Consider the following 12,770-nt stretch of genomic DNA (forward strand, 5'->3'; position numbering starts at 1 on the left):
GGAACATGTACAACACAGATTTAAAAATTTCAAGTAATAAAATAGCAAGATTGATTACATGTATTAGTATTTTAGAAAAAACGTTCAGAAATAAAAGCATGTGTTGCCTTCACAAATGGGGAAAAAAGGATTTTGACGAGACAATTGCAAAAGAAGAAATGGAAGGCATTTAAAAATGTATGAAGGCAGTGATAGCTGAAGTGTGAAAGTACAATCACTACTCTCGAGAATGGTTCTCTCTATTTTTTATGCTGTTCGAACCCACCCACCCACGCACTCACACGCACGCACCCACACCTGCACAAATATGAACCAATATTATATTAAATCAATAAATTAAGTCTTGCACCTCAAAGAGATAAAGTTGACACAAAGGTTTATGTAATGCCATGCTTTGATTGAAAAGACACAGACATAGGAAGCTAACCAGAAATAAAAGTTCAGAATTCTCCCAGGAGAGCCTTGTTGCTTTCCCTAACCTCCTTCCTCTTTTTCTGTCTGATTTTGATGAAAGAAAGTTGGCAAAACAGCTGGAGTTAAACCTTTGCAATAATTTCTCCTATCCACTTTGTGTTGCTGTAGTTTAATAACCTCCAGAGAGTTTTTACAAAGAAATTTATCAAAATATGTTTGTTTATCCCATGGGCCAATATCAACCACATAATATTGAACTAAAAAAAGTCACATTTTCATATCAGCCTTTATATATATATATATATATATATATATATATATATATAACAACTAATTGTACAGTTTGTCACACCAAAGTCTACATAGACAGCAGCTTGGAATTTACAACCACATCAAGCAACCAGAACATAACCAATAAATTTAATCAGAACTGATTTTATTTCCTTCTTTTTGTACATGTGATAGTAAATGGTAAAATCAGTCAATGTTTTTACTATACTATACTCCTTTTACACAGCACTTTCTTGTCTTTAGCTTGAAAATGCTATAAAAAAAACAAACAATAAACTGTATAAGACATTTTCTAAAAATAAGGAACAATAAAACCATTACACCAGAGAAAATAAAATCCGACTCTGAGGGTGATTTTTATCTAAATGGTTCACACCATGGCATAATGTGTGTCATAATAGCAGTAGGAAAGGGCTTAAGAGTAACACACAACTGCGGCATATGATGGGTGGCAAAGAATACACCCCCATTTAATTTCCTTGAAACAATACAGTCAGTATTTGGCTGGCAACTAACTGATGCATTTCTCTTAAATTAAAGCATCTTGTCTCTTCTAATGTGTATCCCCTTAATTGTCCTCAAAGCATATCAGTATTATAATCTTGAATCTATTAATGAAAACAATGTTGATGTTGTACAGATTGTTTAAGCAGTGGCAAAACAGACTTGTGGTATATGATCCTTACAAAGCATAATATACAACCATTATTGCCATTTTAAGGAAAATTGAATACCTTGAGATGATAGTGTAAAAGTTGCAAGTTGCTTTTCATCAGATTTCTTAAATTTACTAATACAGTGATAATCTCTTGTCACCACACCACAACCTCTTGAGTTCAATAAAACTGAGGTCATAATTTGTTATAAATGTTTTACTTCTTTACAAAATGGCTGTTCCTCCTAAGAGAACCCCATTAGCACATTTAATAACAATCAGAATTTAGCATAACATTAACTGTGCATTGACTGTGAGCTGTCATAACAGATTAGAGATGTTAAATGTCAAAGCAAGCTAATGAGTAAACCTAGCATTCTTTAACACATTAATTAGCCCATCAACTGAAGCTTGAAAATTAGCATTCCAAACTGGCAGTTGTTCAGGACATTTTACAGCCCAGCTGATTTATGAACATAACAAGCCTGAATGGTTTTATATCACTAGAATTGTCTAAATTTATCTCTGTCACTAATGGCTAAAAAAAATAACCACACAGAAAGAAATTGGCAAGAATGGTTTTAAATATGTTACTGAATATGATAAACATGAACGCTTTTTTAGACAATGGACTTGAATGAACACACTACCTACATGATAAGACATGGTAGGTACTGTATTTCTAAGATATGGATATTGAGTTGTTTTAAAGATTTTGAACTGTCTTAATGTAACTTTACAAAACAGATTCAAAGATCTGGTCTCATTTACACTAAACCTTTAAATTGTAAGTTTTTAGCTACAGGAATTTAAATACCAGATATCTGCAAAGCTCTGGTTTTCTTAATATTATCTCCAAAAGCAATCCATCTCCATCAACCAAAGAAATGGAAAAACTTCCCAGATTAAGTGATAATTTTTTTTTTGTCTCAAGTAGCTTTTGAGGCCTAAAGCTATTTTAACTGTATTTTTAATTATGTAAATTCAAAACCAATTTGATTAACCATCATGAAACATTGAACTTTTACGTTTATCCTAAGTTCTTTGTTATTACCCCAGTCAGATCTCAGTATATAGCTTCCCTTATTTGAATGCATTGGTTTCCTCCAGGTGATTTAGTTTGCTATCACATCCAGAGATATGCATGTCAGTTTAATTAGTTATTCCAAATTGACTATAGGAGGGATTGTGCACTCACATCATTGTGTTTCTCTGTGTAAGCTCAGTAATGGACTACATGATGTTACCCGGCTCTAACTCAGTGACAGCCCTCTGCAACCCCATAAAAAAATACATGCATTGAAAATTGATGGGTTTTATTATGCCTGTAAGCAACAATACTGGTATCAGAAAGATGATGTCATATTTTTTAAAAAAAAGTAAAAAAAAAGGCTTGACTATGGACTTGATAGCCAAATGTGGATATACAAGGAGGAACAGAAAGAAAATATATAGCAGGATACACAGCATTAGTGACAATATTTAAATGTTTTTTGCCTTTAATTAGTATTCATGCAAACTCCAGTCCAACAAAGCTCTCTGAAATGAGCCATGTGTTATACCCCCTGTCATCTTGTCTGTAATGAATATATCTGTCAAGTGATCTCTTTGGGCTGTGTTCTGACTGATGGCTGATTCCTGGATTCCCTATGGCATAACTGCCTCACAAATTCTGGCCCATATGTTATTTTAGTCTCTCTGTCACTTCCTCTCTTTCTGCTTAAACATCCTGGAATCATTTCAGTTTCTGCCATTAGTTTGTTGATTAGTGCAGCTGTTTTTTAATTGTTGAGGGTTTGCTGTTAAGGAGAAACAGCTGTCCCACATCTTCTGAGCTGGAACTGTTTCATGCAAACTAAATCTACCCACTTTCATATTTTTTTGCAGTCCCTTTTTAACAAACTGGTTTTGCAGCTAATAAAAATTATATGCTTTCTTCAGAAGATAATTTTAAAAAACTAAACCGAAACAGAACCTTTAATATTGGTTGGAGCTGCAACACAGTTACATGGCTTGATATTTTCCTATTTAAGCATACTTTTATGCATATTATATTTTTGGAGCAAAATTATTTTTGCAAGGACATAAATTATTTATTTGTTCTTATTCAAAGGATACCACACTGATAGACTCGCTCTGAGAGCCCAGTCCTGTCAGAAACATCTTTGTGGTAGAAATAATTTTTCCTCCTTTCAAATAAAGTTTTGCTCAAGGTTAACTTATTTTCTGTTGGATGTGTTTTTTTTTTTTTTTTTTGCTAAACAGTCCTATTCTTTTGAAATTACGGTGCTTTGATTAAGGCATTAAACTCATTTAGAAAATACGAGAATGAATCTTGAGGATGCTGTTCTTTTCTCACACAGTCCTTTCTATTATAATGACTTGTTTCCATTTTTTCTAAAAGTAACTACAACTGCATTATGTGTATCTACTGATATTTACACACCAACTAGGCATAACGTTATGACCACTGAAACGTGAAACAACACTGATTGTCAGTGAGTCGCATATATTAGACAGGTAGTAGACATTTTGTCCTCAAAGCTGATACGTGAGAAGCTAGAAAAATTGTGATAGCTATGTGATTGGGTCCCAAACGACAAATCTGTCTCATGTAGTCCAATCCAACAGACAAGCTAGTGTAGTTACAATTTCTGTGACTAAATGGGGTTAATGAATTGAATATTTTAATACTACCATTTCTCTTTTGAAACCCTACTCAACAATGCCTTCTATAGACCAAACATCCAATTTACCATGAAACTGATGACTTATTTACTTGTCATTCTAAATTTTCTGTTTTAGGCATATATACTTTTGAAATATTTCACTTTTAGAATCATTAAAATCTGGCTGCACATTAGTGAGGAATATCAGCCTGTTAATCTTTTTCTACAGACTGAATTTTTAAAAACTTTTTTATGCCATATTCAAAAATTCTTTTAGAAAAAACATTGAAATAATGCTGGAGTTCTCTTTACTTTCATGCTCCCTTCAAATTAAGGTGCTGGGATGAGTTTTACCACTCATTTCCTTTTTCCTCCTTTCCCTTTGCCTTTTTCCTTTCACACATTGTCCTTTGCTTCTTGATAAATATCATATATGAGAGCTATTACTTAATTTTTGATTTGCACAGGCTGCTTCCTCTCAGCCATGAGTCCACCCACTTATATTATGATTGCTCTTGACATTTTAATAAGAAACTTTCCCAAGCTGACCCCAAAGTACCCACCGCAAAGTGTTCTGAACCTCAAGTGAAACCTAACAGAAGCTGAAGTGCGACAGTAAACATCAAAAAATCCACCACAGTGTTTTCTTGCAAACTCAGATCCTTTCTTTCTGCATTTGGAAGAGCTCTGTCAAACTGCAAACAAGTTGAGATGCTGTAATGCTGTAATGTCTGAATTCATGCGTATACTCATGATAATTTAGGCTACATTTCTTAGAATCCTTTGAACACAAATGCATTTCTTTGTTTTTGAGTCACGCTGATCATAGTGGATGTTGGCAACAGTCTCCTCCAGGCTTCCACTTTCATGAGAGAGCAGGTTCCTACAAAATACAAACAATTCCCCCTTTGAAAGCCAAATGTGGAAAATGAATGCTAATCTTATCTTTGAAGATCACATGTAGGACCTGTGTATCAGTGAGGTGCACATATTCTCCTCCATCAAGTTGTGTGTAAAATAAGACTTTCTTTAGAAAAATTCAGAAGCAGCCAGATGTTATTGTTTGTCTGATGGTACGTTATTTAATTTGTCAGAGTACATATATATATATATATATATATATATATATATATATATATATATATATATATATATATATATAGGACGCAGTCAGGACGCAGAATACTATGAAAACAAAAAAAACTGCACAAAAAAATCCGCAAAGCATCGAGGCTGTGAAAGGTGAACCGCGTTATAGCGAGGGTTCACTGTACCCCAAAAAGTTCAATTTAGATTTCTTTTGGAAAGATTATTTCTCTCTCTCTCTAATATATGCAGTATATACTGTATATATTATTGTATCCCAGATGCTGTTTTTGGAATTTGACTTGTTTTGGTTTTTTACAATGACTTTCTTCTCCCATAAAAGCCAGATTTATGGGTTGCATCACTTGTCCAGTCTCCTGCTCGAGCTGTGGATCTCTGCAGCTTCACCATAGCCGCCATTGGCTGGATACTTTATTTGATCAATGCTTTCATTGCCAATTTGCAGGTGCGCCATATGTTTTTTCATCATGTAAAGATAAAATTCTGGGACTTTTTTCAGAGCTTGTTTTATAACCTAACCATGTTGTAAAATTACCCACAACTTTCTCTCTGACCTTTCAGCTGTTCCATGGTTTTCACAGTGCTGCTTGTTCTCTACTGTCCTCCTAAACTTCTGAGTGAATTCAAAAGTTAATTTTAGGTTTGTCGTTGCAATGAAAAGAATTTCAAAAAGTTCAAGCAGCCTGAATATGCTTGCAATGCAGAGGACATTTTAGTTGGTTTTAATTATTCCTACATGATATTTTAGAGCTAAATAATGGAAATAAATAACATAATTTGTGACATGGAAAAAAAAGGTTTATTAAAAGACAGGCATAAAAGCTGAACCGATGCAATACGGATACTTGTTATTGTTTGGTCAAAATATTCAGACAGAGTTTGAGTTGGGACTCACATGTTACCTTACCAAAAACATAAAGAAATGTCAACGACTCCATCGTTGACATATGCTTTGGACATATGTAGCCATATTAAACACCCTACACAGAAGTTGGCAAGTCAAAACACATTGAAGCCTGTCTAGAAGAATATTCTTCTCTCAAATACATATTTTAGAGTTGGATTGCTTATTTAGGCAGTAAGGTCTAAGTAGAAAATTGTTTTTAAATGTATTAAACTTTAAAATGTCCTTTGTGAGATTATGGCTCTTTTGTGAAACTCCACTTGTCAGAACAGTTGAAATTTTCCATTTTGACTTGACTGTGTAAAAGGAGTTTTTCTTGTAAATTACAGACTAAAATATTACAAGGTTTTGACCGAGTTAATAGCTTTGCCATTATATTTAATGGCACATGAATGGTGCATTTTAAAAGCACTTTCCTGTTTGTTGTTTGATCATTATGCCATATTTTATCACCATCACCTGCAAAATTTCTCTGTCAAAATGTTTCTACGAAACAAAAGGCACAACTGTAAAAGCTTGAGCTGTTGTGGCACTGCTCGACTATGGAGACAAATAGCTTCCCCACAAACCTATAATGAGCAGAAACCTGTGCTATATATTGGAATTCCAGTTCTAGTTCCTTTAAGTGTTAGTGAAATACAGAGGGAGTGTTAGAGGACAGACAGTGGGAGGGGAGTATTGAGGGGGGTGAGATCTGAAATATTGAAGATGGATTTCTGTGGGAGTGGTGTGTGGGCATTGGAATGCTGATGCTGCAGGAGAGACTGCAACTCGGGAAAGCACTTGTCTGTATCATCCCTCCACTCAAATCCCCGATTAGAATCTGTTTTACCTTTGGGTATTCATGACCATGCAGCAACTGGTATCATTTTATCACTTCTTTAATGTGTACTAGCATGTGTGCTATTTCCTGAACATTTGCACAAACGTGCAATATGCAGTCTGTTCTTTTATTTACGAATCTGTGGGCCACAATTAATTTTTCAAAAAGTTCCAAATACACAGTTTAAAACTGTGACAAAGTATTTCTGACCATGCTAAGACGTTCTGCTAGTGGTGCACTGGTAACTGATAAATCGGCTCATGTATCCCATCCCTCATTTCACTTGACTAGACATAGCATACTTACAATTATCTTAAAGGACCTAGGCGTTTCCAAAAACTGAAATTTTATGTTACTTTTGCAGCTCCCGTCTACTTGCAAACAGATGACAAAACTGAGATTCTTCTATGCAATTTCTAGCGTGGAGATTTCTAAAACCTCAGCTTGCGGTGAATATCTGTGGCTTAGATATCTGAAGATAATTAGAAACTATTATGTGGAGGTTCTCTTTGCACCTGCTGAAAACAGTAACTGTGCTAGAAACAACAACAGTGGCGCTGTCTTTCATGTGTTTTTTTTTTTTTTTTTTTTTTCCCACATCTGTCTCATCTTATCCTTCTGCTGTTTTCATCTGTTTGCATAAATAACGAGTGACATTTGTTTTGGAAGCATCTTCAGTCTGGCATTACTCTGTCATGTGTTCTCTTTAAACTCTGATGTCAGATTTTCCAAGTTTTGATGCCAGTGAGAAGGCAATTCATATGGTGTTTTGCAATATTTGCATATTAAAGAACTTGCAGTCTCCTCTCCTTTTATTGGTTATACTTTTCATACATTGGATTAGCAAAGGAGGAGCGTATGTGTGTATTTATGTAAAACACACACAGAAAAGCATCTTATAACTGCAACACTGTTCATGTTGGTCATGTTAAAAAGCTGAGCAGTGGATTTAGTTTATTTGTAAACATGTCAACCCCGCTTTTAGTAGTTGATACTAAAAAAAAATTGAAAATCCCACCGGTTTTCTGAATTGTATCTAGAAGGGGGACAAATCCGGTATGATATTAATAATGCTATTCCCCACATTATCACTAGCTTATATGTATTATAGCATTTATGATTAAATCCCACAGACCCTGTAAACACAGATTCTGCCACTGATGTGTGTGGGATGACAACTGAGCTTAAGCTTGTAATGGATCCTTGTGATTCAGAGGTGACTGAAAGTTGGCATGTGAATATTTATTGTGTGTCTGTGTGTGTATGTTATATATATATATATATATATATATATATATATATATATATATATAACATTATTGAAATATGAGCTCTCTTTGTCTTTCTTGAATTCTTAATTTAAAATCTGGTCTCAGAAATGTCTTCATGTAAAAGGAGCCTTAAAGTCAATTAACTCTGCTAACCTTCCTTTTAATTAAACCTGTTCCTTCTTGATATCATCTAGTAAAAACTGGAGAACAAAAACAGATAGGAAGGAGAAGACAAGTTGCTTAGATATAATCTGAATGTAAGACACCTCTACTGTATTTGTGTTTGTGACATTACTTTTGTTTAATATCAGATAATCAAATAATAAACCACTTAAAAAAAGAGGCAGTTGAAATAAGAGCCTACACTGGTATGAACTGGTGTAAGTACGGTCACCAATGGCAGTACTATCTGCATTAGAATTATTACTAGGTTTAAAATGTTTGCATTAATAGTAGACTATAGATCAGAGTATTTCAATTTATAGTAAAGCAACGTATAAGTAAGCTCCTGAAGAGTGTAATCAGAAAATAAAAGTGTTAAATCTGTAGAAATTATTTTTTCTTACTTTGTTTGAGGTGGTCTCGTATGAATAACTCACTTTTTCAGTTGTTTCTGCATTGCTATTGTTGCATTTAATCAGATATCCCACCTACTGAGACCAAGGATCATTTACCATCTAATAAAGCAAGCAGTCCCTGTCCAGTTTGTTTCAAAATTATTCAATAAACAAAGAATGTAAGTCACAATATTTGCCACTATAAAAGTCTTTATGGGAAAATTATCACCTTACAAGAATTTTAAATCTCTTCCTTTTGACAACTGTCCTTCTTCACACACACACTTCCCTTTTGCAATGCCCTTTACTACTTTCTCCATTCTACCCATTATTACTACATCAAATTCTTTACAATGTTAAGTAAGACATTGTCAGATCCTAATTTAATGCACTAATGTAGACTGTTCTCTCTTGTTTCCTTTTCTGTCTCTTTGTTGTAGCTGAGGAAGGCAGTGATGGACCACATCTCAGACTCTTTCCTGGAGACCAATGTTCCCCTTCTGGTGCTCATTGAAGCGGCTAAGAGTGGGAATGAGAAGGAGGTCAAGGAGTATGCCCAGGTGTTCCGTGAACATGCCAACAAGTTGGTGGAGGTCAGTAATGAATTAAACTTTTTGACACAAAACCCTTTTCATTTAGCTTGGTTAAAATTTTTTCTCAGTATAAACATTCAGTCTTACCCATTCACCATACATGTGTTACTTAAATGTATGTTTGATTGCTTTTTAAATATTGAGATTCATAAAATTGTCTCATAAGAAAATTTTAAAGATGGCATTCCACTTTCGCAAAATCACCTTGGAAACATGGTACAAAAATACATTTTTTACACAATTGTATGCTCATGCACTCATTTTTGATATTTGAAGGGAATATAAAAGGCTTTCATATGAAATTTGTAAGGAATTTTCAACAGAATGTCAGCAATGCCACAAGAATTTTCTTTTTGGTTCAGCTTGTCTCATTCAGCTTGTTAGATTATTCTTTCATCTTTTTCAAATGTAGTCGAGCAAAAAAAAGAAAGAAACTAAGTTTAAAATGTTTTCATTTTTAAAGTTAATATATATAAAAAAAACAATATGACAAATTTATCATCATTGCAATATTGTTATTTGAGACATCAATATGGCATAGAACTGCATTTGGGTGGAATAAATGTTAGCCAATGGAAAATTATTCTTCCATAAAGGTGTTTATTGTTTTGGGGAACTCATTAAAACTGAATTTTCATCTGATTGAAAAGATATAGCTCATCTTGCTGTCATCTTCTCCTGTTAATGATACGTTTGCTAATCTTGCCACGTGGCTCTGCAGATACTCGTCATGCACATTGATCAGGATTAAAAATTCTTATATGTCACTCTGACAATAACCAAACCTGAACCAAGTTCAGAAAGGTAATTATATTGTTTAGAAATAAATAATTTTACCCAAATAATAAACATTTTGTAACATTCTGTTTGAGTTAGTGACCTAAAATAAGATATGGAAGGGTGATTTTACTGTTTTGTTCAAAAACTAGTGACCCAGTTTTCTACTATGATCATTATGATTCCTTGCTGGACAAAAAGGTAAATGGCTTCACAGAGTTAGTACTCATTGCTGCCACTAATGATCTGATAACAATGCAGCAGTCCTTTTCCATTCATCTTTTTATCATCCACTTGGTTACAGATTCTGTTCATTTTTAATGTTATGCTACAATGCAAAATGGTAATTGAAATCTTTATTACAACATTTTGTAACACAATGGGAGGATTCCTGCCTCCTGCGGCATCAGCTAAGAGAGTAATGATTTGCCCTTTTTGTCATCATGGCCTGTCTGCTGATGAGATTGTTTCGACAATCTGAGTTGGTTCTTTGAATTTCACTATGTTAAAGCTCTCTTTGGCCCAAGGACATTTGAGGTACTTTGTTTTCTGATAAAGTACAAAAAGATGGAAATCTTTCTTTGGTTTTTCCAAGAAGTTGATTTAGTGTAATGAAGTGAACACTTATTAATGGCAAGTCTCACAATAAAAAGCCTGTAAGGGTAAACAATAAATTAAAGCCTAGTTACAGTACTATTGTTTTCTACCGACTCAGGGAGCAAAGGTAATACTTTATTTATTGTTATTATTTTTTATTGCAGTTGCATAATCTCAGACTGAAAAATTATTGGAAAATAATTTGTGTTTTAGTGTCCCACACAATTTCTTTGAAAATGAATATAGAAAAAAAGAAGGAAAAAAATAGGAGGGAAATGGATCTTTAAAAAGGCATTTTAATTATTGAACAGTTCTAACAGTAAAATGGGTTAACAACAAAATCTACTGATTTGCAAAAGATGAAGTCCTCAAATAGGAAGTATTTCTATCGTGCTGGTTTTGTAGTTACAGTTATGTTTGTTTTGTTGTTTTTTTTTCATGACATTTGTACATTTGTATTCCTTTTCAAGACTGAACTGAGTCAAAAACAGTAATTCTGATTCTCTGTTGCTACAATTGAACAATATATATTTTAGTGAAGTTTATTTGTATACCACAGTTCAGCAATAAAGCAGTTCAAAAAAGGACTTTAGGGTTAAAATCCATAAGTCAATAACAAATTATTGAAACGACATGACAGTTACCAACAGAGTAACAGAATTTTTCCAAGTAAAGCTGACTGCTAAGCATACGAATATACTGTAAATATTTTTGTTTTGTTTTGTTTTTTTTAAATTGCAGAATATTTTTTAAGTAAAGTTCTATTTAAGTGCTTAACTCAGATCTGCACATCATATTTACTTGTAGACTTTCCGAGTTAGGGCATTTTATTGTAACTAATCATGATCAATAATTGCAGTCAGCAATTAACAAATTGGATTCTTATAAAGGACCATATCAAACAGATTTAAGATTAAGGGTTACAATACTCGGTGTCAAAACAAAACTAAATGCTGAATGAGTGATCTTATTTTCAGATCGATGTGGTATAAAGAGGTTGTAAGATTTAGTTAGTGTAGCTATTTATTTAAAAGTCTGTTGTGTACAATGCAATTTGGATTCTTCATAAGTATATGTTGTATCTGCCAAAGGTAAATTATAGACATCCTATCAATTAAAGATCAAAGCTACAAAATAAGGTATGCAAATGTATTAAAACTTTGATGATTTGCAGTCATCATGTCACCATAGAAATCACATACATACAGAAATGGAAATTGTAAGACACCATGATTTTTTTTTTCTCTGCCTCAGAATAAGCATGTAACCTACTGACCAGTAGTTTTATATATATATATATATATATATATATATATATATATATATATATATATATATATATATATATATAAAAAAATAAAAATTCCCTTCTCACCCACCGCGGGTGGTTCTTATCCTCTGAGCTCGGGTCCTCTACCAGAGGCCTGGGAGCTTGAGGGTTCTGCGCAGTATCTTGGCTGTGCCAAGGACTGCACATTTCTGGACTGAGATGTCTGATGTTGTTCCTGGGATCTGTTGTAGCCATTGGTCCAGTTTGGGGGTGACTGCCCCGAGGGCCCCGATGACCACAGGCACCATATATATATATATATATATATATAGTATATTTGTAGGCTAAGTTGATGAAATATTTAATGTTGATGAAATATTTCAGGCTATGCCATGGGTTTGTCAATATCACTTTCGCTGTCATCATTATTCCGTCATAATTCTTTGTTCAGTCATAGATATAGTCATCATAGCAGACACCATAGCAGTCTTTTAGTTTATTACGGTAATTAACATCCCAATCGATGTGTCTGCAGTCATCTTTCTGATATCAGGGAGCCATTAGGTTGACGTTGGGACATAATCAATGACACCAAGAAATTGTCTGTCATCATACCTGCTAGATTTTAGTTTACTTCTGTCTCTTTTATGTTTTCTTTTTTTCTTATTCTTTACTCTGCGAAGGTTAAAATTAACTCACTACATAGACAGATAGACCGATAGACTTTGATTGCTGTAAAATAACTTGTTTGCAAAGTAGCTTAAGCTCATTCTGATTGTATGAATAGTCTCTATGAACAATACAATTTAAAGCCCTGCCCCAGATTCACCCCATAGTCTCAA

At 33.8% G+C, this 12,770-nt stretch overlaps 1 protein-coding gene across 1 annotated transcript in view; it reads left to right on the top strand.

Annotated features, from left to right (window-relative positions):
* Positions 1-12,770, top strand: part of ctnna2 (catenin alpha 2) — a 313,802-nt gene that overhangs the window by 208,528 nt on the left and 92,504 nt on the right. The window contains exon 9 of the mRNA XM_023333734.1: positions 9,132-9,284. Coding sequence (XP_023189502.1) covers positions 9,132-9,284 — 153 coding nt within the window. The remainder of the gene's footprint in view (positions 1-9,131; positions 9,285-12,770) is intronic.

This window comes from Xiphophorus maculatus, chromosome 5 (assembly GCF_002775205.1).
Source record: "Xiphophorus maculatus strain JP 163 A chromosome 5, X_maculatus-5.0-male, whole genome shotgun sequence".
Classification (NCBI taxonomy): Eukaryota; Metazoa; Chordata; class Actinopteri; order Cyprinodontiformes; family Poeciliidae; genus Xiphophorus; species Xiphophorus maculatus.